The sequence below is a fragment of the Abrus precatorius genome, unplaced genomic scaffold (genome assembly GCF_003935025.1).
Source record: "Abrus precatorius isolate BTA unplaced genomic scaffold, Abrus_2018 Scaffold7, whole genome shotgun sequence".
In the NCBI taxonomy this organism is placed as follows: Eukaryota; Viridiplantae; Streptophyta; class Magnoliopsida; order Fabales; family Fabaceae; genus Abrus; species Abrus precatorius.
This window is the reverse complement of record NW_020874417.1, coordinates 16,724,098-16,750,014: the sequence shown is the minus strand read 5'-3', so window position 1 is coordinate 16,750,014 and position 25,917 is coordinate 16,724,098. Positions and strand designations below refer to the sequence as shown.

The window sequence follows — 25,917 nt, the reverse complement described above, 5'->3', positions numbered from 1 at the left end:
AGCATAGAAAACCATTCTCTGTATTATCTAGATGAAATTTTAATTTTCATGCTTGAACAAATGCTATGTAAATCTCTCTCTCTTTTTTTTTTTATTTGTATATCTTATTAATAGTTGATGAACAGGTTTCAAATATCCCATGCATTGTATGTATACTGGTATATATATGTGCGTTTCAAAATATTTGAAACATATAATTTAAAAAAAAAACAAAAAAAAAACACATTAAAAAAAATATAAAAATACATTTGATTTCTGTTTTAAAAAATATTTTTTATTTTTAAAAATAAAAATAAAATGAAAAAAAACATATAATAAAATAAGTAAAGAGAATAAGTATAGATGTTATCTTATTTAAAAAAAAATAATTTAAACTTATATAGGAATGAATTATATTTATAAATTATATGCAGGTAGATGGTAATTTATGACTTGTAAAACATTGCTTTAATTTTCTTATACATTGTACATTTGCGTAAAACACTCAGTTTGGATTTAAGGATAATGCTAATTGAATGATTTAACAAGTAGAAAAATACAAATAACTATAAAAAGACATATAATTATTTACATAAATTCTTACTACCTTTTTTTTTTTTTTTTTACATTTGTTTCATAATATCATATTATTAAAATGAGAACATAAAGGAAAATGTAATTATTTGGACGATTTCCTGAAATTTTTGCGGCCGATAATAATAGAAATGAAAACATTACTATGGCCCGCAAATTGCTTTAAGATAAAACGGACACGCACACACACGATGGTAATGGTCGTTGAAATTTGAAGGAAGGAACCGCACGTACTCTCTCTCTCTCTCTCTCTCTCTCTCTCTCTCTCCAATGGCTTTCTCAGCAATCACTACGCACTGTTCCCAATTCGTTCGTCTTCGGATCTCTTTTCCTCAAACACAAACTCAAACTTCAGTTTCTTTTGGATTTTCTCCACCAAATCTCCGTCGCCTTAAACCACTATCTATTCGATCAGTTTCACTTCCCGGTACGTACGCCTTTCTTTCCTCCTTTATTAATACGGTGTTAATTTCTCGGTTAATTAGCAACACCAGTCACGTTAACCATTTGTTTCTTACTCGACAATTTTTCATAATTTCATGGAAAGTACTATTTTCTTAGAATTACGCACTTTCTTTCATTTTACGACTTTATTAGGAATTATGAAAACAATTGCGCATAAATCGTTTCCGTATAATATGAGAACCGGTTATTTGGTAGAGTTTGTAGGGTTAGGTTAGAATTCCTAGTTGGTATTAATAGCTCGAGCTTTGTTTACTCTAATTTCTTTAAGGCTTAGGGTTTCGTTTAAGTTTAGTGCCTTTTTCTTACCAATACAGTCATGCTGGAACTCTTTTGTAATAATTTTTGCTTAATTATATTGTATATGTAGAGAAATTTCTTAGGCTTTCATCAAATTCTCCTTTCCTGATTTGGCATTACATAATTAGGTGATGTTGTAGAGAAATTTTACATTGACACTTGACTGTGGATTCTAATTAGGTATATTAATTTAGTCATTTAGATGGTGGTTGATTAACGTTTTGAATTTCCTCACACGAAGCACCCTCTTAGCAAGTTGTCTGGACCAGTGCTCTAAGAGAAATCAAGAAAAAGCTAGAGCTTTATGTTGTTGACATTCATTCTGGTTTTAATATCATCAATCAGAGTGTAACAGTATATTTTGGTTTTTGTTATATATTGGTGTGCACTATGTGAACTACTTTTTCCACACTGCTCTGCACTTATTTAATCTTTGCTTCATCCCCGTTCTCAATACCTTTCAGCCACACCAGCATCTGGGTCTCTCGCCCCTGCAATTTCGCTTACAGATAATGCACTGAAGCACTTGAATAAGATGAGGTCTGAACGAAATGAAGATTTATGTTTAAGAATAGGTGTCAAACAGGGTGGTTGCTCTGGTATGTCATACACGATGGATTTTGAGAACATGGCCAATACAAGGCCAGATGATTCCATCATTGAGTATGAAGGTTTTCTAATCGGTATGATTCATAATCTGTTTCTTATCATTAACATTTATAATCCACAAGGTGGGCTTAATCTCCTGTTTCTTTTTGGGGGTGTTAAAATATTTGGCATGCTTTGGCTACATCCATTATATATATGCAATTTTTCAGTTTGGTTTGTCAAGCTTGCCAATGCACTTCACATGACAAACTGTGACACTGTAACTTCCGGTGTAAAATTATTCTCCTAATTTAGCTATTTGACCAAGACAAAATGTGTTCCAGTTTCCAGTTTGCTGTTGCAAATAGGCGGAGGGTACTAAAGAAGTTATGGTAGTGATGATAATATTTATTATGTTTTAATTAGGTAGGAGGTTTTGGTTCAATGTGGGTTATATAATTGATTTTAGGCATTTAGCATGTAAAAATATCTTTGCACAGCCCATAGTTCATTGTTTCCTTGGGAAGAAGTAGTGGTTCTACGGAGCACATATGGTTGGAAACTTAAAAAAGTTTTATTTATTACTTTAATCAATTGCAATAGAGAACGAGTGATTGTATTTAGAACTTAAACGTTTGCAATTACAAGAATTAATTAATCTTCCTGGATCCAACTATCATAACAGTTTATGCACATTCTTTTTGCTTCATGTATCAACTTTGTTGAATATAATTTTATTTTCAGAACATTGAAGCCATTCTCCTACTAGCTTTATGTTGATTCAGTTGGAAATAATTTGAATACTAGACTGAATTGAAAGCTTGGTTCCCTCAACCTGATCTTCTTTTCTTCATTTTAAGCCTTGTTTGTTAGAGTCTTTGCAGCTCTGATGGTGGAACAACAGTTAAAAATGTTTTTTTCATAACAGTGCACTTGGATTTCCTCCAGTAATTAAGCTTACAGTTTTTGAAAACAAAATAAGGAACAATAAGCAAACTGTCTCCCATTTCACGCCAAAGCAAAAATAGTGCATGTATATGGTAACTGATACTTGAGATTTCTTTCTTTGTATATTTATTATTAATGTATTGACTACAGCGCTTGATGTTTCAGTTTAAGTTTTAAATTAAACACTTCATAAGCCACTGCATGGCATATTTTGACTTCTGCATGTGTTTTTTCAGTTTGTGATCCTAAGAGCCTACTCTTCATATTTGGCATGCAATTAGATTACAGTGATGCTCTGATTGGAGGGGGTTTCTCTTTCAAGAATCCTAATGCTACACAAACTTGTGGATGTGGTAAATCCTTTGCTGCTGAAATGTAAAGTAATGTTTATAGACAGACAGTAGTTACAATACTAGAGGTGATTGTTTCATGCTATACTCTGGACTATATATACTTTTATAATTAACAGATAGAGATTTACCTGAATTGTCTAGAGAAAATTACGGAATTTATTTGCCATTTATATTTGTGTTTACATTTGTTGCTCCGCAGGAGTTGATTGGTAAAGTCTATATTCATAATATCTTTTAAATTTGTTTTAGGAAATCTATATGTTATAACGTAAAATTACCGCATAAACAAATATTGAATCGCGTTCGTTGTTGGCGCATCGATTTTTGACGTAAATGGTGCACTCAACTCGAAAGCACCTGCTGATTGCTTAAGTATGAAAAAAATTCAATTAGCAAATGATGTATCTTTACGCAAATTTACAGTTGACTCATAAGAATAATTAAAATGGTTTTTCTTGGGATATATCATACATAATATAGTATGAGAAGAAATGTTTTATTAAATTTGATTTGTAAATGCGTGAGGAAAGACTTTTTACTGTATCGTTGGTGCTTCACGCGGTGAAAGTAGAGCTAATATTTGGATATTAAAGTTACTAACTATGTGTTTATTTACGGGGAATTATTGTTTTTTTTAATGCATAGCTGAAGTTAATTGATTCGCGAATTGAATTCTTATTGAGGGATTTGTGACTCTGGTTATTCTTTTATATGGTCTTTGGTCGAAGGGAAATAAGAGATAAGAAGGAAGAGAGTGATTTTTCTTTCTTTTTTAAAACTAAGTTTGGTTTAAATATGTTGATGGTAGGAGAGGGAATCAATTTTTTTTTCGTTTTATTTTTGTCTTCCTTTTAAAAAAGGTTTCTTCCTAATTTTGTCTCCCTTTTAATTTTTTTAATATTTTAAATCAGTATTTTAAGGACATTAATAAATAAAACATAGACATAAATATACGAGTTAATCATATAGAAATCTATAAATTTCTTTAGTTAAGGAAAATGAGTTTACTCACGATTGTTAAAATTTAATAAAAATTATCACAAGTGATTATCATTTACTTTGTCTTAATTTACTGTCATCCGATTGACACATGATGATTTTACTAAATTATTAAAAATTACAAATATACATACATATATATATATATATATATATATATATATATATATATTGACCGATTCAAGATTCAACATCTAAAATTTAATTATTATTAAAAAATAACATATGTTAAATTTTAAACAAATAGAAAAATTTAGTTTGCAATTAAGTCAGATAAAAAAATTGCAATTAAGCTATGTTTCCGACATTATGAATATATTAAGCTTAATTTTGAAAAACTACCTTTTAAACTTGGTACTGAATTTTTAAAAAAGAAAGAAGCAAAGTTTAATTCCAGAAAACAGGAACCGTAGATCTTTTACTAAAGACCCAGCACGACGTGGCCGGATATCCAACGGCGAAAATATAACGCGAGACCCATTCATGAGGAATAGGGTAGGGCTTACCTCACCAGATTATTACACCTCTCTGATTTGTGTGAAGTGATCTCAATTGAAAGAAGAGGTATCAAAGTGGAACGAAGAAGCCCTAACGCATTGGAGAGAAGAAAAGCTCAACATTCGTCACTCATCACTCATGGCACTCTCTTCTCGTCTCTTTTCCAAATCCAAATTGGTCTCTCTCTTATCTTCAATTCTTCCTCTTCTCAATAGCTATTGATTACATTTCTTTTTACCGTTCTGACTTCTGATTATGTTATTCTAATGTCGGGATCCAAATAGCTTTCAATATTTCCGGCAATGTTTGATTATCTATCTCGATAATTTGAAAACGAAATTATGTGAAGAATAAAATCACTTTCACTAGATTTCGAGGGTTTGGATTTCTTTCATTCATTTCTGTTGGCCAATTAGGTTATTCTTTCTTTTCTGATTATATTGATTGGTGAAATTAGGTTTTCCACTTGTTTGCATCCCATAAATAGTCAATGCATTTGGGTTTGTGATACCTGATGAGTCTTTGGCCATGGTCACCCAATGAAAATATGTCCTAATTATCCGTCTTCCCGAGCTGCTTAACAGTTTGTGAAAATGAATAATTTGAAATTCATGTTTCCATGCTTAAGCTTCCTCTGTGGTAATATGCACGAGTTGTTTATTAATTCAAAAGTGATGGGATTTGTGATTTATCTACTGATTTATTTGGCCATGTGCGGAAATTTTTTCTCCTTTTATAGATCTATGGAAGTCAAATACTTCTGCAAAAAGAGTATGCTGTCCCAGTTCGTCACTTTGCTAAAGAGGCTGCCACTCCTGCCCTTAAGGGAGATCGTGAGTTCTCCTGAGAAGTTGTATACTTTTAAAAATATCCACTTTGATCTTTAATAGAATTTTTTGTTATTTTTATGTCACCTGACAATATACTCTTAATTGAATGGAAAAAGAGATGCTGAAGAACATTTTTGTGGAGGTGAAGAACAAATTTGAGACAGCCATAGGAATATTAAAAAAGGAGAAGATCACCATTGATCCTGATGATGCAGCTGCTGTTTCTCATTATGCAAATGTCATGAAAACAGTTAGAGAGAAGTGAGATTCTGCTTTACCTTTTTTGTTTTTACCAGGCTCTTTTTGCTCCATATTTTGTAATTTTGTTGGTTTATATCTTGTAATCTTTCCAACTTTTTATTGTTTTTTGAAAAATGTTTTATGTTATGCTAACACTTTCTTGTGCATTCTGCAGGGCAAATTTGTTGTCAGAATCACAAGATATCCAATCCACCATTGAAATTGAGACACAGGATATTCCAGATGCACGGACCTATCTTTTGACTCTCAAGGAAATAAGAACCAAGTGTGTGATGATCTATTCTACTCTTGTCAATTTGTAATTAGATGTGCTGATTGATATATGTAATGTGTTTCCGTTTACTTTTTTATTTATACCAGGTTCATTAGTTTATATATGTAAAATGGTTTTTTCATTCCATATACCTTTTGTTTTTCTTATAGTCAAATAATGCTTTTCTTTTAAACCTCCAGTTCTAAAAATTGCCAGATCCCTTTGTGCTTTTCTGATTATTATCAGGATTTGCCTGATTACTAATCTTTTTTTAAACTTTTGTATACACACGTTTTATGTATATAGTTGAGAGTAAAAGCAACATATGACACACATATCTCTTGCTTCAGGACGTCTTAGGTTCTCATCACACAAGCTTATATACGTATGTGTTTGTTTTTTCACAGGAGAGGTCTCACGGACGATCTTGGTGCAGAGGCTATGATGATAGATGCATTGGACAAAGTTGAAAAGGAGTTGAACAAACCTTTACTTAGAAATGATAAGAAAGGAATGGACCTTCTCTTGGCAGAGTTTGATAAGATTAATAAGAAGTAAGTTCAGATCCCTGGATCTGTTTTGCATATTGGGTTGGATTAATATTAAGTGACATCTAGATTCAAGCTTTTCCAGCTTTCATAGGTGATTATCTTATTTCACTTATGTGTCATGGATTGTGAGCATGGGTTCATTGTAATTCTTGGTGATTTTATGAATATTTCCTCTGGTGGAGTGGCATTTTACACCCATATTATATGGAAAACTGTTCATTTCGTTAGATGGTCTAGAGAAGATTTTTTAAGATAAAACGTGGAGGAGGAAATTTTATTGAAGGAAGATTCCAGTTGGCTCATCTAATTTACAGAGTTTTATGTATTTTTGTTCTTTATGAAGACTTTGAACCTCCCATCACATTGTTCACTTGATAGGGTATTGTATAGTCCATTCTTGCTTGTCAATTGACCTACTCTTTTATTGGTTGGATGTTCCATTTGGTTGTTTAAATTCCTAATTCACTACTTGGTTGTAATTACTTTTTTCTCTCTTTTTATTTGTTTTCCTCCCTTCTGTTTTCCACCATTTTTGTTGCTTTCTTAGGATTGGAATTCGAAAGGAAGATCTGCCGAAGTATGAAGAGCATCTAGAACTTAAAATAGCTAAAGCACAGCTGGAGGAGCTGAAGAAGGATGCTAAAGAGGCAATGGATACTCAAAGGAAGAGGTATTACCAATAAAATCATAATTCTCATGGTGCTTTTGATCCAGAACACCATTGATAAGCACGTGACAATTATCTTTTATTTTCTGCTTAATTTTAACTCCAAAGTTCAGATATAGCAAGCAATATGGAATGGTGATATTTAGCCTTTTCTAGTAAGGTTTATGAGGTTTGAATTTTGAACTTATGAATATGACATGGTGACCGAACAATGTGCTGAGATAGGACTGTTGTTTTATCTTCTGTTGGAAATATGTTTTACTCCTGTCTCTTTGTGAAGTAGGATAGAAATTTTAAAACCATATTAGGATTTATCTTTTCTTGTCTGTTTTCCATTTCAGGGAGGAATTCAAGGATGAGCCTGAATCGGTTGATGTCAAAACTTTGGACATCAGGAACTTCCTTTAAAATGTCTTCTAGATGTTTGCATACATTAGAAATTGTTGCATTTGGATAACGGTGAAGCTGTGTTTCTTCAATAAGTAGACACCGGTGGTTTTGAAGTGCAACACTGATGCCAGTTTGAAGATTCTTGAATTTTCAAGGTCTTTGTATTTCATATTCCAGGTTTAACTGGAAGTGAGGCGATCAATTTTTCTAAATTTTTCTTCTGTCATGTTTTCCGAGTATTTATTCTTTTTGATTTTATGGTGGTTCCCAATTTCGATGGCATCCATCGATTAATTGAAATTCGTCAACCCATTAAACAATCTTTACTACATTTAAAGATTGTATTCCATCTACCCAAAAAGAAGTACGTGATCTTTTGCATGATACGCCCATTTGAAAACAAATTGAAATTGTTCCTTTAGATATAAACGAGCATCTGTAATGTTCGGAAATTTGTCTCTTAAAATATAGCAAGAATTGATCTCTAATGTCCTACACGTTTCTATTGCGTCGTTAGAAAGATTACCAGTATAGGATTCATTAGCGCTTTTTTTAGGTTTTCGCTTAGAACATTGAATGCAAAGTTTATGAAATTTATCTTGTAATTGGTATTGTGGGAGGTGTACGATGACGTTATGGAGAGTTGTGCACCGCATTTAATATTGTCTCAAATTCATTTGAAGTTATATCCTTAAGTTGTATCTTTAAGATTAAAATGCGATTTAACATCATTTTGAGAACTATTTAAATACGGGAACAGAGATTTGTCCAATGTCATGCATGAAATAGAATTTAAGGCAATTTAAATTTAATTTTCTTACATAAAATGATAACAGGAGAATGGAGATTTATTTCATGTATTATTTAATGGATGCAAACGAATCAATTTGGTATTTAATACTTACGTATTTTAATATGTACGTAAGAGAGAGAATTCATTTTAAAATTACGTATTTTATTTTGCCTTTGTAAGAATTGAATTACAGAAATTAATTATTATATGGAGCAATCCAAAAGATAACAAAACGCGCATAAAATACGTGAACTAATTTCTCAAGAAACTGTGGTAGTAATAATCAAAACTAAATAGTTATATGTCCATAAAAAAGTTGGATGATAAGAATAATTCTGAATCTTCTTATTATATCTTTTAATAATTTTTCTATTTATTAAATAAAAAGTATATTTTATATTTTCAAAAGTTTAAATTTATTTAAAATTTTATTTAATACTTTATAAAGTATTAAGAAAATTAATAAAAAAAATATAATGAAAGGATATGACATTACTCACAAAATAAAATAAAATAAATATTAACTTTAATATATAAAATTGAATTCAAATAACTAAGGATACTAAAATTTTATTTAAAAATGTTTATTTTATTATAATATTTTTAATATAATAAATATATTATTTGAAAAGATATTAATTTTAAATGTTTAAAATAAACTATCTTATAAAAAAAGATAAATGAAAGTCCCTGAAAGTTTCTGGAGTTTGTAGACTGGGAATGAAAGGCTTGTGTGGCATAGCAATGGTTGGATAGTGTTGTAAGACGGACAGCGTTTTCTTTTCTTTGATGTCTATGATTTTGCAAATGAATCTTACGAAACCGACACAGACACAGACACAGACACCCATTTTTGTTGACAATGCCTTCTCCGCAACAACGTCAACATGTTTCACTCTTCCTTCCCAGCATCTCTCTTTTCCCTCACCACATGCATACACTTTTCTCCGCTTTCGCCCTTCCACAACCGTCTTCTCCGCCTTGACGGCCGATCACCCACCTGAGCCTCCGGTGAGGATGGTGGCTGTGGTTGGCCACGGAGCTGTCAGTCCTCTCAAGTCTGCATCCTGGGAACAAGTCATGCTTCACACTGTTACGTACCCCTCTCTCTCTCTCTCCGCCTTTTCAACTTCTTTTTTCTTTCTTTCTTTCAATTATTAACTTATTCAGAGCTTGCATCGTGCTTAATTCTCATATCATTATTTGGCCTTCAAAACTTGTAACGCGTCATTGGTATTAATTTTATTAAGAAGTACATTCCAAATAAAAAATTGACCTTTAAGGGAGCTTTGAACTTCCAAGGAGGTTTATGAGATTGCAGATAGCTCTATTCAACGAATGAGTTAGGAATTGAATAAGAGATTGGCACAAAAACAGCCAAGAAGGATACAGAGCCCAAATCCTTTTATTTGGACTGACGGGCAAGAGCAGAGAGTCATGGAGCAAAAAGAATGACGATAATGTCATTGTTGTCAATTTGTTATTATGTAATGTTACTGGCTTTTGTTGTAGCTTTACAAAATAGAATAGAGGTATGTTTAATTTAAGTAAAACCTGTCATTGGGATAGGGGAATTATAAATTATTAGATTATATGGATTTGGATACTAAAAATAATATTTTTAGAATACTTTAGATTTATAACTACGGATTTTTTATGTCAAAAGTACAATGAATTTTAAATGATATGTCTTTAGAGAGAATTTAAAAAGTCCTATGTTATCCTTAACGTTTTGTAATTATCATTCATAATTCTTCTCATTCTTGATTCACATGTTAAATATTCCTTCTTATTGATGTCAAATTCTCCATCCAAACTCAATCTTAAGGTTTGTATTCTGTCTTTTTTGCCACTCCATAGCAAGGTTTTAGATGCAATACAAAGATAGAAAATTGGGCTTTTGTGCTTGGATAACATGCATCTAGAAGACACTTTGCCATTATTGCTCTTAAATTTGTCTGGATAACATGCAGCTTTTGATTTCCCTGTGATGGGTCTTTTGCTGGACCTGTAGTATGTTTTATCATTATAATTTTGCTAAATGAATATTGTGATTAAATTTTATTGGGTACAGTCCCATTAATATTCCTTTTTAGCAGGCAAAAAAATTGAAATGGGTTGATGAAGGGTATGAACTTCTTGTATTTACTGATGAATGTATTCAATCTAATGAAGAAATGAGCCTGAGACTCCAGAGAGAATTAATGAAGGCTGATATATTGGTGATTGTCGCCATTAAAAAGAAAGAATCGAAGAAGTGGATTAATATCAACAGCAAAAGTATTGAAAATGTGATATGCTTTGACTCTTCACCAGATGTGAAGAACAGATTAGGAGGCTATGATGTTCACAATGAAGTGAGGGGAAGTATATTTAGAAAAGTGATAGGAATTTCTCTATCAGATAAAACTAAGGAATCATATAAAGTAGTGCAAACTGTGTCGGAAGCATGGAATCGACATAATTCTGATGATATAAGGTTCTGCTTACTGGTACTAATCAATGCTTATATAAGGCCAGTTCCAGTATTGAAGAACTTGAGAGCCAAGGGTTTTTCTACCCTAAACTGTATGTTGAGGAACTGTGGCCGTCAGGTACTTAATTGCTTGTTGGATCCCAATTGTAGAAAAGCTCTTCAATGCTTGAATCAGTGTAGTCCAGTTGATCAAGTATGTAATTATCAATGTATTGCTTCATACGAAAGCACAAATCTAGAAGCCTTTTCACTATGTGTATTACAGAAAAACAACTGTCTTAACTTGGAAGCAGAAGTACCTGACCAGCCATACGTGCCACCAATGATAAAGTTTCATGGAGAGAACTTAAGTTATGAAATGGCAGAAGATTTGTTTGTTGGTTGGTTAGGGAGTTTGCAATGGAGCTGGCGTGTTGTGGCAGGGCAGAACCCAGCATATGATCAATTTCCATGCCAATACCAGCTATTCTATAGGGGAAAGGCAAAAGGGTCATTTTGGTATGAACCAGTATTCCAGGTAAAAACATTGGAAGGCCAAATGGTCTGGAGGAGGAGAAAATATAGGGTCAAGAGAGGTAAGGTACCTGGTACCTTCTATTTCAGTGTATTAGATAATGGAGTTGTTTCAAATGAGTTTTGGACAATTGTGGATGTAGCTGATGATCTTAGTTGGGGTTTGTTCCACTATCATGGAGCTGCTCGGGCTGCAGGGCAGTCTTATACAGGGGCAGTACTTGTTAGTCCAGATGGAGCATTTCCAAATGAAACACAGAGGACAAAAATAGTTGCTGCTCTAGACAAATGTGAAATTAAAGAGTGGGAGCTATTTACTGTTGACAATTGTTCATGCATAGATCCTCCCTTGGGAATTCCAGACGGTTCAAGTTTACATTCTATAGTCCAAATTGAAGATCCAAACAGGATATCTGTCTGATTATTTGTGCCCGAAACTGTCTATCAATACTCTAAATTTGGTTATATTCGGCTTAAGTACAGGTTCAATATTTCAAAGCTAGTTGATTTGTTCTGTGGCTTATCACTATTAGGAAAGTTTCTTATCTGCAATCACCTGGTTACCGGTGCTTATAATTAAATCATGTCTATTTCGAGTTCTTGGATGCATGTTGAAACGTGGCTCGTATATTGGAAAAGCGACTCTCAAATGCACCTCTTCTTTCCGAAGCAAATGACTTTCAATCAAATATAAACAAGCTTCGTACGTACGTACGTACACACACATATATATATATATTAGCATTATCAACAGAGTTCAATTTTGACGTCGTCCAAACTCCAAAATGTTGTCATCATGCATGCACTGTATAATGTGAAATTTTAATTATAAAAAGGGGCAAACGGTTTTTTGCTGTATATAACATTACTCTAGACATTTAACGGGTTACGGGTTGGGATTGAAAGAAAAGTGAATTAAAAATAATTTGCGCAAGTACAGGTTTTTTACAACTACACTTTATCCCAAGATAAAATTGGCTACATGAATCTCATGATACCTTTGAGCTCAATTCCAAATCAAATTTTTAAATGGTTTACCAGTTTTTAATCAAATAAATTATGTTGTATCATCTCAGAATATATGTATTTTAAAACATTTTACGTAAAACAATTAAGAAAATTAGGGGAAAATGTTCATGCAATAATAAGTGAAAATGTTCATGCACTTTTATCACCGATCACAAAACTCGTGTCCATCAGACCAGTCTCCTATTATATAATATATTTTGTCCGAAAGAACGAGTATACAACATTGATACATTTGTGCTTGTCCACCAAAGGAGAAAAAACTGGATATTGCTTCCTACACTCCAATTGTGGTTGTGCACTGAAACCGTCAAAAAAGGCTGATAAAATGATAAATGGGTGCCATATTTCTCTACTGCCGTCGTATTTATAGCAATGCAGATATGTTGCCCACTAATTTCCTTGAGGAAAACATAAAGAGAAGGGAGAGGTAATTATGAGTAATTTCACACAGCCATGATACAGGACATCAACTGGGCCTCGTGTCAGACAACCCCGACGCGTTTACTTTGCTCTTATATCGCTGTTGGACTACTGTTCCAGGACCAACAATCCCTGAAATCACAATTTTATCTTAGATGGTTCTCTTGGTCAAGATCTTTTCCTTTTACTTGATTTTTGATTTATGGTTGTGGGTGTCTTTACTCCGCTTTTTGTCACTCTTATGACTTCCCTTCTCTTTTTCAGGCTTGACTACACTCCTACTCGATTTCACGCTAATAAGACCACCTGTCGGTATTTTTCCACCATTATTTTGTAAAACATTATCAAAGCCAGGTTCTCCATCTTCAATGGCATACTGCTGGAGCAATTCAGGAGTAAAGAGTGTTTCTGCTTTTGATTTCATGTCATCCTATCCAGTGACAATGATTTAAAATAAGAGCTATGGATGGGATTTGGGTAGGAATCTTCCACAAAAGAAAGCAAAAGGTGAAGGCACATACCTCAACTTGTTTAGCTGCATTGTCGAGATCTTCATCCACAGAGACACTGTGAGGTTCCATGACAATCTAGGGACAAAATAAAACATCACCCAGAAAAAAGGGTCAAAGAAGAGGTGCAAGATTAGTTAATGATTAAAAACCATTAGTAGAATTTATGTTCCTAGCGTGTGAGGAGTTAACTAACCAAATTTGGCTATGAATTATAGCAAAAGCACCATACCATGGAATAGGCATGATAAACTATTGTTGAGAAACTTACTTCTTTCAGTCTTGGCAAGGTTGATTCAATCTCCTTGGATGCAAGACCGTATAGATATTTGTAGAACTTTTTCATAACTTTTATAAACAGAGACAATATTTGTTGCCTTTCCAACTTTGTTTGTCCCTATTAAACATAAGGACACAAGAATGTGATTTCATTTTTTTGAAAAGACACCAATGGAAGAAGACAGTAAACAGGAAAACTACTCAAATGTCAAGAGAATGCTGAGATAATTTAGACATCTTCTAGAACATATCAGGTAATAGGATTTAGTGTTAGGTTATCATTTATCATCCAAGTGTAATATTTCAAAAAAAATAGTGGATTGATAAACAGACCTCAATGTATGAAATGTTCTGATTCTGCAGACCAATGCAGAGTAATACAGAAGCTTGAGCATATGACAATGTAACTGGAAGTTTTTCTTGGAAGTACAGATGTGAAAGGGTGGGAACTAAATCCAAAATCTGTCCAAAAGATAAAAAGGTCAAGATCATACTTAAAAGCACTGCAAATCACATATACAGATATTCAGAATAATATTTTATCACGGGATTAAGCTTGGCACAGTGACAGTTACATCATAATTTCAGCAGTATGCATATAGTGCATGAAGTTAGAGATTACACTAGACCACCACAATGAGAACCATTTTAAAGGCCAACATAAATTTTGTCAACACAATTCTTACATATTGATGCTCATGCAAACTCAAGTGAAAATTGATTTAATTTGCCTGGCCACTGCATTTTATCCAATTAAAAATTACTATATGATGAACAAACTATATTAAATGACAATTAAGTAAAAATATATTAATTTCCATTGATCATTTCAAGTTACTATATGATGAACAAACTAGTAGGGTGTTTAGGGGAGGGGAGGCGATCAAGATGGAATTCTATTCTACTCTGAAAAGTTAAAAGGGAATTGCATTTTACCTAGGGAGCTGAGAGCCATTAGGAGTGGACAACAATTTTCAATTACCAAGAAGTATTAGATATGTATTCATCAAGAAAGCATCAACAAAAATTGATTAGTGTCACATGCATCACTTTAGCTCTTACCAGATGAAAGTCAGCAAGGTTGTCAACATAAGCCTCTAATCGCTTCATATCATGTGGTGATAAATATTCTCCAACTGACCGCAAATATTTATCAGATGTTGTCCTTGTTGGTTCTTGCTCCGTGAAGATGATTTTTGGATCTATTATGCTGGATAAATAATCATGGTAATAAGGATTTCAAAAAATGGAGATATAAATGAGGAATGCATATCCTACCGACTGAATTCCAATCAATGAATAAGATTATGCAACAACTTTAGAATTTTATACAATGTAAAAACATGAATTTAACTTCCTCTAGCAATACTACTTCTATCAGAGAGATAAAATAAAGATGTGGAACATTTTATTCGTCAATATGATTGAATTGTCAACATTACATAACTCCCGGTCCCTAGAATTCAAGGAACTCCAACATATCCAAGTCAATAACTAAGTTAGAAGAGTGAACTATTAAATATTTAATACTGACCTCAAAGCAAGCTTGTATTCCACGCTACGAAAAGTGGAAGCAAGAAGTCTAGTAAATCTTTGCCTAAAATCTACAAATAGTGAACTAAATCATCAACAATTAACAAAATGAATCATAAATAATGAGCACAGATAATAACAGCAAAGGAATATGAACACACCTTGGTAAAATGGACCAAAAAAACCCAACTGATTTGATCCATCAGCTTCAATTTCATCGTTGTTCAAGGGTTTTAAGATCATACATGTATGCTCACCAGTCACAGAATTCTATCAAGTAAAGGAAACATGTTAATTACATGTAAAAATAAATTCAGTATTATCTAATGCTTAAGAAAAAAATAAAGCTTAACTGGAATCTGGCCAATGTAGAAAGGAGCAAATTTATGTTTCCTCCAAAAGCGAAAAAGGTCCAAGGTTAGCCCAAAGGAGACACCAATGTAATGGAGCTTCTCTGGCCGCCTCTCACGGAGATGAACTAGCAAATGAGGAAGATCTGTTCTAGGTTTTATATTTTCTTCAAGTAGTGAAACCTGAATCCATAGTCTTAGTATCATAAAAAGGTAAAGCATATAAACATAGTTTGATAGACTTAAAAAGTTTAAAGCATCGAAAAGAACACAATAACAAATCAAATATAGCTCATTATTGTTGCTCAAACTGCAGCCAGCGTTGTATGTTTGAATTCAGTCACTAAACACTATCGAAAAGCTAAAATAAACCAACTATTAGAGAAGTGATACATAGGCAAGGACCTGTGTAAAAGTAACGTTTGTCTTTCTTTAGCAAATCCAAATGAAGGCAGTGAAAGAAGCAAGAAAATATCACAGAAATTTTCTTTGAAAAACATTAATAGAATATACAATTGAAAAGATATAGACATATAGTCCACATGAGACACCAGACGTGCACTTACTTTTTATGTTTGTGCATGCAGTGGCAAATGAAAAGAGTCATTACATCGCATATTTATATTATTAAGAGCAAAAGAATATAATCTCCCAATGCCCATAGTTACAATAACTGGCCTGTGTGCTGCAAAGCTGATTGAAAAGCCCAATAAAGCAGCATAAAGAAATTTGAAGAAACAAACAAACTCCATGCTACTATATAACAGAATGAGGGTGAGTCTAGGCATAACAACAAGGTTATTGCATTGAGAGTTGAGACTTGGTCAAAAGGTTTGATTGCAAAAACGGTCTCCCAGCTCACCAAGGTAAGGCTATGGACATTTGACCTGCCCAATACTCCAAATTGGTGGTGAGTAGCCCTGTGAACTGGGAACCCATTTTAAATAGGAATTAGATTAAATCAAAGAAATGATTTGCTAAATTTCACTGCCACACTGAATCTAAACAATGAGGTTCTACTACCACCATCCTCTGGGTCTCCTTGATTGTGTCCTCTAGCCAAGATAGAAAAGGTTTTGGTTTGTCAATCCTTCTGAGGAATTTTTCTTGCTAATCTTAACTTCCAATTTCTAACTCATTTGTTGAATTGGAGTATCTATCAATCTTGAAAAACCATTTGAAAGTCCAAAGCCCCCTGAGGTTAGTACTTTTTTTGAACACCGGAGCTTAATATAATTAATATCAATGATATGGTCTGTAGGTCACATAAGGCTATTTCCTGATAGTGTGTTCAGAAAAGTGTGAGCTCCAAATCAGTTGTGACTCTTCTCAGACCATTATGTTTGATTCTTTATGGAGTTCATTTGGCAATTGGCATTTTTGGATAATGATGGGTATAGTTCCTGGACCCATTTCTGTTTACTAGCTTTACAGGTTTTCATAGAACTGTAGAAGGAAAGAAGTTAAATTTTTGTGGCAATGTGCAATCTATGCTACACTTGGGTGCATTTGGTTGGAATGTAATTCCAGCATTTTTAAGGATGTTTCTTAGGATGAACAACTTCTTTGAGATAACATTACGTGTCTGGCTTTGATGTGGAGAAAAGCACATGGGCTCTTTATATGGATTCTGTTAGAGATATATATTGAGGGGATGGGTAGCTTTGTCCATGGATGTGTTTTCTTTGCTCTCAATTGTTACAGCTTATAATACCAACTCTGTAATCTTGTTTTGTTTATCTTAATTAATTTAAAAAATAACAACAAATTAAAAAGGAAGAGAAAAATAAAGGCAAAATAGAAGGTTCCCTCTTAGACGAATCAAGTAACGAGGAAATAAACAAAATAAACCATACAATGGTAGTCTACATTCTAATCCTCCTACATGTCCTTCATAGAAACTCCTCCAAAAATGCCATAAACTGAACACAAATAGGAAGCTAAGATTTGTCCCATTGAAGGGGCAGCATCACACCCTTCCTATAAAAATTCTGGCATTTATCTCTTTCTAGAAACAATGTATAACTGCAATCAATGCAGACTGCTCTAAAGCATTGCCCTACGACATTTTCTACAATTATGAAATGCTTTCTTTACTGGTTGAATAACAGTGCCAATCAGCTAGACAATAAAAGGGCTCCTACATGGTTCCAGTACCATTATGATATACATATCTTTCAGAGACTCAAACAAACACAATAAACTAAACCTATTCAAAAAATGAATTTTAGAGGTAACATACTTTCTCTGCAGCTTCTGTAACTCTAACTTGTGGAGCCTGTACCTCATCTTCAACATCAATCTCAGAAATAGGAGTAAGTTGCCCTTCGTAGTAGCTGCAGATAGTGTTGTAAATGATTAATTTCCAATGCTATACATTTAATATTTTCACATATACCAGACTGAAAATGAGTTACAGCATCTCTTAACGCAAACCATTAATGAACAAAACAGTTCATGTACAGCCCAAATCAAATTTTTTTGGCAGCCCTATGCATGAGATTTCCACCATTGTGAGGTCTACGAGGGTAAGATGTGCATAGGGTTACCCTATGTGTGTAGAGGCTGTATCTGCTACTAGAACCTATGACCACCAGGTCTCAAGGCAGCAGCCTTTCACTAGATAACAGAATATGTTAAAATTCTGTGTAATCACACCAGATGAATATATTTATACTAATACAACTTTACTCATAATAATTAAAATCCTAATTTCAATTGACGAGATGAATAGGCTCCTAAATTAGCTCCTCAATTAGAGCACTAATTAACTGTACACATACAAAGAGATATTTTCTACCACATGGCACATGGTTGAACCAAGGATCACCCTTAATAAATCAAATATTAAATAAAAAACGTTTGAAGAATACTCAATGCACTTGGAACCTTATGTAAAAAGAAAGATAAAATGAACATTCCTCCAATTGAAGCAAAAAAGCAACCATGCACTCACCGTATTAATAGCTCAACGGCTTGTGAACCATATCCAAGCTGAAATTAAAGAAAGACAATAAAAGTTGACATATTGCAACTTTGAAGGAATCTGGTTAAACTACATGCCAGAATATAAAAGTTACCCTCATGGCACTTGGATGTGTAGCTATGCGTACAATGCGAGCACCTGAAAGTGAGGGAAAAACTGTATCTCGGAATTGCTCACAGAATTTCCATGGTATTTGATCTCCAAAAGGTTGATGACCATCGCTCAAACTTTGGATTGCTGACTTACGAGAAATCTGCCCTTCAAGGCAGACCTGTAGATAGAAGTTATGGAAAATGGGAAGTCACAAAGAGAGAACAAGCAGAAAAGGGGATAATTTACATAACCATCTGCAGTATAGACATAAATAATAATGAATTACCAACTTAAAGCTAACATCAAGTTTTTTGAAAAAGGTGCAAAAAGAAAAAGTTTCTGCTGGGTGAAAGAAATCATGCAACCAGCATAAAGTTGAAACATTTCAATTAATCCTCAAATTACAAGTTTTGTCCAGTATGATAAAGCCCAAGGGAATAGAAAAATCAGAACTCATAAGCACAGACAGCAGCTTCTTATATCTGATTTAAGAACTCAAGCATTGTTAAATATCAAATTTTACACAAAGAGAACCCCAAACTTCAACCATTTTAAACCAGTACAAGATAGCATCTCAGTTTGCAGATAATTTTAGTATCAAAATAACCGTTTCCTTCAGCTTCCATAATATGCTATATTTATATGCTGGTTGCTTCTTAGTTGGCCACAGCAAAAGATCATAATCAACCAGTGGGGAAAAAAACTCATGGTAAATTGGTAGCAGAAAGCATATGACAAGAGACAATAAGTGATGAGAAAATTGGAGATAATAGGTTATGCCAAAAAAGACAAGGCAAGCGGCAAGTCCAGTCATGGAATAATAAGACAGGCCAAATGCAAAAAAAAAAAAAGAAGGATGATTTATGCCAAAGATGCAAACCTGGATGACACACAAGATATCAGGAAGTTGATTTTTTGATTCATCAACTGGTCCTGTCATACAAATACCATTATAAGACAAATTCAAGTCATGTTAATCTAAAAAGAGAAAACAAAGAAGAATAACTAGAAAGAAAATCAAATATACCAAGCAGTACAAATAAGTGGTGTGCAGGAGCATCTGCCATCAGTTGCAAATCATTTGGAGAATTCTTGTAATGTGATGCAACATATAAGGCCATCATTCGCTGCAATAATACAATATTTTACTACATTTCAATGCAAGAAAATATCAATCACAAGACACCCTACATCATCAGATAAATTTGGGTTCACCTGCAAAAATACTTCACTATCTCTATGATAGGAAAAGAGGGTATCCCGATTAACATAGTATAGATCACACTCACTGGGTGGAGGTAACCTGATTTCAGGAGAAAAACTTTAAATGGAGATAGACAAAAAAAGTCTCATCTTTCAAGGAAATATGAAATAAGCTTGATGTAACCTGCTAAGATTAGGGATGGCATTTGAAACATCTAAGCAAAGTAGAGTGTTAAGCCAGTTTTCAATGGGATCCCCAGAAGCATATCTGATGGATTCACTCAATTCTATTTTCTTAAATAGACGACCTGAAAGATAAAACTCAGAAGTTAGCTGTAATGCACATGCACCTTGAAATAAATTGTATTACAATCATTTAATGGATCACTGAAAGCTAATAATCTTAATTTCATAATCCACTTAGACTGTATTTCCATTCAGAACAGCACATGACAAGCACATTATTTATTTAAAGTGGCTTCAAAAAGCAAGAAGCATATAAGTACCAGAACCAATGCCCTCTGTGCTCTTAGCAGACACATGGCTTTGCTCTTCCAATTGCTGCAAAAGTTTCAGTGATAAAGAGCGTCCAGTACCTTCATACCTTTACATGAGTTCCAAAAACAAAACAAAGTTTTTTCAGTAATTAAGTCACATCTGAAGTTAACTGAGGAGACATATTAAACTTGATTAAGGAGAGGAAGGAAAGAGCTAATAATTCAAAAGGATTGATAATTCTTTACAAAAAATAAAGATTTCTTTTGGCATGATATATGGATGTTTCACCAAAAACAAACACTTGCCATACCCATTAATAGTAGAAGACAAGAAGACCAGATAAGGGCCAAGCAAAGACTTCACCACTGGCAGTGGAATAGCAGCTGCTTCATCAACAACCAACAGTTCAACTTGTGAAAGCTTTTCATGCTCATGCGGCAGTATATACTGATAGAAATTAAGATGAGGAAAAAGTATAATTACATTTACTTGTAACCTTACAGCAACAGTAAGTTCTTACTATCAAGACAATTTCTACTTCATGTATTAATGCAGAAAAATTACCATTACCAATGAACTTACCTGAATTGTCTGTCTGTGGTGCTTGTAAATATTGATCCTTACAGTAGCTTTCTTGAATTCAGGATTCACACTTTTCACCACATCAAAGTCAATATGTTCCTATTCACATTGGAAACAGTAGCACTCTTAAAAAATGTGTTCCCTTGGAAAAGATTTTGTGATAAATACTTTTTTATCTTGAGGATAAAAAGGTGTCTGTAAAAGAGTTTGTAGTGTTGGTAAGATTATCAAGGGATAGAACCAGTACCTTGTAGTCAAGAGCATCGAAGCCTTTGCATATAAATTCAAACAAGGTTTTCAAATTCTCAGGGCTGGGAGCAGTCACAAAGATATTTGAATACCTACATAGATAAGTTTCCAATAAGACACTGAAAAATTTATGTTACTATCACACATCTGTATGTCCAAAAAACACAGTACCCAACAGCAATAGCTCCAGCAATTGATAAACCAAGAGCAGCTGATTTCCCACGGCCACGAGCAGCCAGTAAGGCAACAGTACTACGAAGTGTCTTGTCCAAAATTGCATCCAGAAATGTCACAACAGCTTTTCCCTATTAACATAAACCATATAGAACTTGCTGACATTCACCACCAAAAAGCCAACTTGGTTGAACACAGTAGACAGTGCAAATTTGAGGTAGACAATCCTACCTGGTCCAATGTGCAACACTTTCTAATTAATGGCCCAACAGGGAAATCTTCATTTAGTTGTTCCTTAAGGTTCTTCAGGTCCTGTTCTGCTTCTGAGAGCTCGTTAGAGTCCTACAGCATCAATTCAGAGACAAATCAATACATAGAAATGATAAAACCCCACCAAAATTTAAAGAAACAAGCATCTTGCTTGGTTGCCAAGAAAGGGAAGGGAGAAGAAAAAAAAATCCTATAATATATGGTAACATGATTATAAAAGATGCAAGTCCATGAACTACAACTGAATGTACATTAGAATGGAGCGAGAGTGTAAGACTAGCAATTAATCAAATAGCAAGAGAACAAAAACCATAATTTATTAAATACTTAACTATATGCAAAATTACAAGACCACAAATTAGAAAATAATAACTTCAAAAATTATCATCATAATGTTTTCAATAATGAGCATTAGACACTAAGTATGAGGAATTTAGCATCCTAATGACGGACCAAAAGTGAAAAATTAATCACTATTGTTAAGGGCTATGAAATGTGAGAGTATGAAAGCTGAGATAGATGTATTTTATACTAGACAGTACTACATCCTTGACCCAATACTGGTAGTATATACATAGGGAGGTGCTATACAGATCATCCCGATACAGAATTACACCATTCTTTCTTCCACTCTCTATTATCTCTCCCTGCCATCTTTACAAGTACAAATATATCTTAATTTTCTCAGTTATAAAATGCCTTCCAATATCACCAAGATTCTGAAGCATTTAATATAATAGAAAGCAAAACATATAGAAAACTATGCCTCTAGATTCTTGACGGAGAGGACCTACTTGCACCATAATCTCCAGAAACGTCAACCAAGACACATTACATATTTAAACTCAGAATTAATACCAGGGAAATATTTAAATAAACCAAATTTTTTTTGCACTTTTCCTATCATTAAAAGTAGGTCATTCTATCCTCCATATATCGTATTTAAAAGAAGTGAATAACGCATGCCCTCCATCATACATGCATTAAAACCAAAAATCATAGGCAAACCCCATAAAAAAAGAAAAGGGAAAAAGAAAGAAATGTTTTGCTAAAGACATAATGTGGTGGGTACCTCCTTAACGGGAACTGGGGTCATAGACCTTATGTGAGATGAAATTGGCAATATATTCAGTTCATCATCCATGACCACACATGCCTTGCAAGAAGCAAGTGATAATAAGAATCGTTCATTGAAGCGTCCAGTAGCCTCAGAGTGGGACTCAGTTCGAAATCTATCATGGACATCCTGCAATTAGTAAACCGCATGAAAAAACTTGACGAGACTATTAACAGAAAAGTAGCATGCACGGTAGGCAATGGCCTCATAAGCTACTTAATCATAGAAACATAAATTTGGGTTTTCAAGCTTCCATGTAAAATTCTTGGAGAATGAGAACACAATTATTTATAATAGAGCCCCAGATAAAATAAGTATTTTAGTGGCAATATCTACTTCTCTGATAACATACATCTATTTTAGTGAAGCCTCAATCAAACCTACAGGGCTATCAATCCTTTGTGATATATGTGTTTTAAAACAGTTCTAAGTTTGGGATTTAACTTGACAAAAATGAAAATTTATTCTTGTTGAGAAATGAACTTAAGTTGGTACAAACTTTTCTCAGCAGAAAAGCAGAAGAACTTTGGGGATGCCTCTTATATGCATCCAAACCTGTTTTGATATGTAATTTAATAATGAAATGATGAAAGAAATTATCAAGTCAGAAAGGAGTAGCAAGAAATACAGGGTCGTAAAATATATGCTTTTACTATCTAACAGTAGTTAATTTCATTCTTTTATTTATTTATTTATTTTTTAAGTTAAGGTAGAGAAAACCTAACTTTCTTGTTATGGTTAAATTTATCATTACGTTTTTATATAAAATAAATTTATTAAAAATATTTAAATACCTTTAATGGGGACAAGAATTCAGGGTATCTCTGATATGGCATATTTTATCCTTGAATGATGTATTTTGGTCTGTTGCTGTTATAAAATATTCTTACAACTGAGAAGTCTCCAAATATTTCATGAAAGCCATTACTTATCGGATGTAAGAGATGCCTCAGATAATAACCAATATCCCTTTTTATAAAACAAGAGATTTTATGAGAGGATATCTAATATTTTAGTGAAAGTCTATGAACTCCAATAAATGCAATGCAGAAAAGAGGAAACAAAATGAATATCCAGAAATCAGAAGAGGGGAGTACAGAAGTCTAATAGGAATCTTATAATTAACCAAGTGATTTAAAAAATAAAATAAAAAGTAAAAAAATATCAATTATCATGAATCAACATTCATACATACCATCACCATGGTGTACAGACTGGTCAGCGAGGACAGAGAACGAAGCAGCAAAACAACCAACCCTCCTCCCTCCACTGTCTCTATTGTTCTTGCTAGGAGATTAGGTGTCAAAGCCTCAAAATCCTAAAAAAAGGAAAGATGACAAAGAAATTTATTTATCTTGGAAAATGGAAAAATAAAAACAGCCTAGAAAGCACAAGACATTGAGCAGGAATGAAGTGAAAGATACCTGAAGTATACACATGCCAAATGTATTACCAAGAATTCTTTCAGAATCCTTATAAAAGCAATAAGTTAGTCCTCCACTTTCCACAAACAATGTAAATGGATCAGCTTTCTCACGATCCAAAAGACCCCTCTTTATCAATTTTTTCATATGCTTCTCACGCTTTCTCTTATGACTGCATTTGTAATCATATTAATCAAGTTCTCATAAACCTCATCCAGAAAACCTCAAAAACAAACCAGTACAATAGTATATCAAAGCTTAAACACACAAGACAGTTTCATAAATTGTATGCAGAACCTGCTTAGTTCAAGCTTGTCCTTGTAACACCATAATACAGTTGGCCTGGATTTGACCTGTGCCTTGCCAAGCATGTAATGAAGATTCACAATCTGCGCAAAGCAGAGACTGCATTTAGCACTCAAATCGCATTACTCTTTACTTCTTTGACACTAAATGAAGTTTCCAAAACAGTTCAAACTCTTATAGGCCTATCACTACAAGTCTACTACACAAAGTAACGATGTTTGTGGTGAGAATGAACCGAGAGAGAATGCGAGAGACCTGGTCACGAGACTTGTCGCCGATGATGACAAACATTGACCTGTGCCTTGTTTTGACGCCATTTTCAATGAGAGTTCTGATTCGCTCGTCCACTTTCTTCCTCATTTCTCTGCTACGAAATTTAACATCAGTAATCAGTAACAATAATAATAATCCGTGGAATTGAAATTATTATAATTACAGTGTTTCAAATCCCTTATTCTACAACTGAATCGTGAACCATCACTAATATCACAATGAATAAGGATTAAAGGAGAAAAACTAGGGGAAAAGGAGAGAAGAAAGCGCGAATGAGACCTGGACTAAAACGACGACAGCAGCAAATGGGAAACAAAGAACGTCGAGAGCAACCGCTGCTAGTTTTGTTGCTTGTTATTGTTAGTGTTTACTAGGGTTTATGGAGGGGTTATCATTCAGAATGAAGACAGGTTAGAATGTTTAGTTCACTGTCTTGTCCTGATAAAATAATACTCAATTTCTCTTTATAGCTGATTAGTTTTGGCGAATTTTTTACAGAAAAAATATTAAAATACACATATTTAAATTATTATCAATTTACACTAGTTAAACTTTATGTCTAAATTCATAATTAAAAAATTTAATAAAATAAAAACAGAAATAAATATTAAAAAATAACAAAGTCAAACAAAAAATTATTTTTATTGTTATACTTTAATCACACAAGTAAGCCATGTCTAATTCAAATTTTTAGTTCTTATCGTTAATTTATGTTGTTATTATTATTTTAAAAAAATTTTAATATCATTTTTAATTTTATGAATGTCATTGTAACTTATAAATTTTTAGTATTTGTAATTTATATTAAATATATAATTATATATATACATATATATATATATCTACATAATATTATTTAATAATATTTATTAAAATTAAAAAAAATTAAATAAATAATTATGTATAAATTTTAATAAAGATTAATATCTCAAAATAAATAAATATACTTATTATTATTTAATACTTTTATTTATTTTATAAAAATATAAAATTAAATAAATTTTTATTGTAATTTTTATTTTTAAAAAATATATAATATTAAATAACTAAAAATATAATTTCAGAATATAATATTAATATTATTTTAAAAAAATTAAAATTATATTAAATAATATAATAAAAAAATAAAAATATTATTTATTATCTTAAATATGTAAAATAAATATT

General features: G+C 33.0%; 4 protein-coding genes across 9 annotated transcripts; 3 read left to right on the top strand and 1 right to left on the bottom strand.

The window, feature by feature from the left end:
- The first annotated feature begins 764 nt into the window (after positions 1 to 764).
- On the top strand, positions 765 to 3,473 carry LOC113872451 (iron-sulfur assembly protein IscA, chloroplastic). 3 transcript variants are annotated; one of them, XM_027510010.1, is made up of 3 exons: positions 765 to 1,000; positions 1,800 to 2,018; positions 3,108 to 3,473. In XM_027510010.1, the coding sequence occupies exons 1-3, from the start codon at positions 844 to 846 to the stop codon at positions 3,248 to 3,250; spliced, it is 519 nt and encodes a 172-aa protein (XP_027365811.1). In that variant the 5' UTR covers positions 765 to 843; the 3' UTR covers positions 3,251 to 3,473. The 3 variants fall into 3 exon arrangements, with proteins under 3 accessions (XP_027365811.1, XP_027365810.1, XP_027365812.1); XM_027510011.1 differs by having other exon boundaries at positions 811 to 1,000; positions 3,153 to 3,361; XM_027510009.1 differs by having other exon boundaries at positions 1,800 to 3,354.
- A 1,293-nt stretch (positions 3,474 to 4,766) lies between these two features.
- On the top strand, positions 4,767 to 8,091 carry LOC113872449 (probable ATP synthase 24 kDa subunit, mitochondrial). Its single transcript, XM_027510002.1, has 7 exons — positions 4,767 to 4,898; positions 5,461 to 5,554; positions 5,668 to 5,812; positions 5,967 to 6,077; positions 6,473 to 6,619; positions 7,164 to 7,286; positions 7,625 to 8,091. Exons 1-7 carry the CDS (start codon positions 4,860 to 4,862, stop codon positions 7,689 to 7,691), a joined length of 726 nt encoding a protein of 241 aa, XP_027365803.1. The 5' UTR covers positions 4,767 to 4,859; the 3' UTR covers positions 7,692 to 8,091.
- A 1,072-nt stretch (positions 8,092 to 9,163) lies between these two features.
- On the top strand, positions 9,164 to 12,105 carry LOC113872447. Of its 2 annotated transcripts, none has more exons than XM_027510001.1 (2): positions 9,164 to 9,558; positions 10,566 to 12,105. In XM_027510001.1, exons 1-2 carry the CDS (start codon positions 9,256 to 9,258, stop codon positions 11,874 to 11,876), a joined length of 1,614 nt encoding a protein of 537 aa, XP_027365802.1. In that variant the 5' UTR covers positions 9,164 to 9,255; the 3' UTR covers positions 11,877 to 12,105. The 2 variants fall into 2 exon arrangements, with proteins under 2 accessions (XP_027365802.1, XP_027365801.1); XM_027510000.1 differs by having other exon boundaries at positions 9,188 to 9,558; positions 10,563 to 12,105.
- Positions 12,106 to 12,580: 475 nt separating this feature from the next.
- Positions 12,581 to 25,190, bottom strand: LOC113872446 (RNA cytidine acetyltransferase 1). 3 transcript variants are annotated; one of them, XM_027509997.1, is made up of 27 exons: positions 25,030 to 25,190; positions 24,733 to 24,841; positions 24,469 to 24,560; positions 24,172 to 24,343; positions 23,943 to 24,065; positions 22,703 to 22,876; positions 21,592 to 21,702; positions 21,358 to 21,491; positions 21,185 to 21,278; positions 20,938 to 21,036; positions 20,666 to 20,802; positions 20,364 to 20,461; positions 20,042 to 20,165; positions 19,870 to 19,957; positions 19,682 to 19,781; positions 19,535 to 19,587; positions 18,656 to 18,832; positions 18,532 to 18,569; positions 17,818 to 17,911; positions 15,579 to 15,758; positions 15,387 to 15,495; positions 15,227 to 15,296; positions 14,755 to 14,902; positions 14,026 to 14,154; positions 13,685 to 13,810; positions 13,426 to 13,491; positions 12,581 to 13,334 (listed from the first exon to the last, which is right to left on the bottom strand). In XM_027509997.1, exons 2-27 carry the CDS (start codon positions 24,835 to 24,837, stop codon positions 13,089 to 13,091), a joined length of 3,087 nt encoding a protein of 1,028 aa, XP_027365798.1. In that variant the 5' UTR covers positions 24,838 to 24,841; positions 25,030 to 25,190; the 3' UTR covers positions 12,581 to 13,088. The 3 variants fall into 3 exon arrangements, with proteins under 3 accessions (XP_027365798.1, XP_027365799.1, XP_027365800.1); XM_027509998.1 differs by having other exon boundaries at positions 12,594 to 13,334; positions 24,733 to 24,844; positions 25,030 to 25,103; XM_027509999.1 differs by lacking the exon at positions 25,030 to 25,190 and having other exon boundaries at positions 12,989 to 13,334; positions 20,370 to 20,461; positions 24,733 to 24,840.
- Positions 25,191 to 25,917: the final 727 nt, after the last annotated feature.

What these genes read in the sequence shown, in the direction of transcription:
- LOC113872451 (XM_027510009.1), top strand. Translation starts at nt 844, where the DNA reads ATGGCTTTCTCAGCAATCACTACGCACTGTTCCCAATTCGTTCGTCTT. An exon ending in TCGATCAGTTTCACTTCCCG is followed by an intron (nt 1,001 to 1,799) that starts GTACGTACGCCT and finishes AATACCTTTCAG; the next exon opens with CCACACCAGCATCTGGGTCT.
- LOC113872449 (XM_027510002.1), top strand. Translation starts at nt 4,860, where the DNA reads ATGGCACTCTCTTCTCGTCTCTTTTCCAAATCCAAATTG. An exon ending in ATGAAAACAGTTAGAGAGAA is followed by an intron (nt 5,813 to 5,966) that starts GTGAGATTCTGC and finishes TGCATTCTGCAG; the next exon opens with GGCAAATTTGTTGTCAGAAT. An exon ending in TTTGATAAGATTAATAAGAA is followed by an intron (nt 6,620 to 7,163) that starts GTAAGTTCAGAT and finishes TTGCTTTCTTAG; the next exon opens with GATTGGAATTCGAAAGGAAG.
- LOC113872447 (XM_027510000.1), top strand. Translation starts at nt 9,256, where the DNA reads ATGTCTATGATTTTGCAAATGAATCTTACGAAACCGACACAGACACAG. An exon ending in AACAAGTCATGCTTCACACT is followed by an intron (nt 9,559 to 10,562) that starts GTTACGTACCCC and finishes ATTCCTTTTTAG; the next exon opens with CAGGCAAAAAAATTGAAATG.
- LOC113872446 (XM_027509997.1), bottom strand. Translation starts at nt 24,837, where the DNA reads ATGAGGAAGAAAGTGGACGAGCGAATCAGAACTCTCATTGAAAATGGC. An exon ending in TTGGCATGTGTATACTTCAG is followed by an intron (nt 24,066 to 24,171) that starts GTATCTTTCACT and finishes TCCTTTTTTTAG; the next exon opens with GATTTTGAGGCTTTGACACC. An exon ending in AGTGTTGCACATTGGACCAG is followed by an intron (nt 21,492 to 21,591) that starts GTAGGATTGTCT and finishes TTATGTTAATAG; the next exon opens with GGAAAAGCTGTTGTGACATT.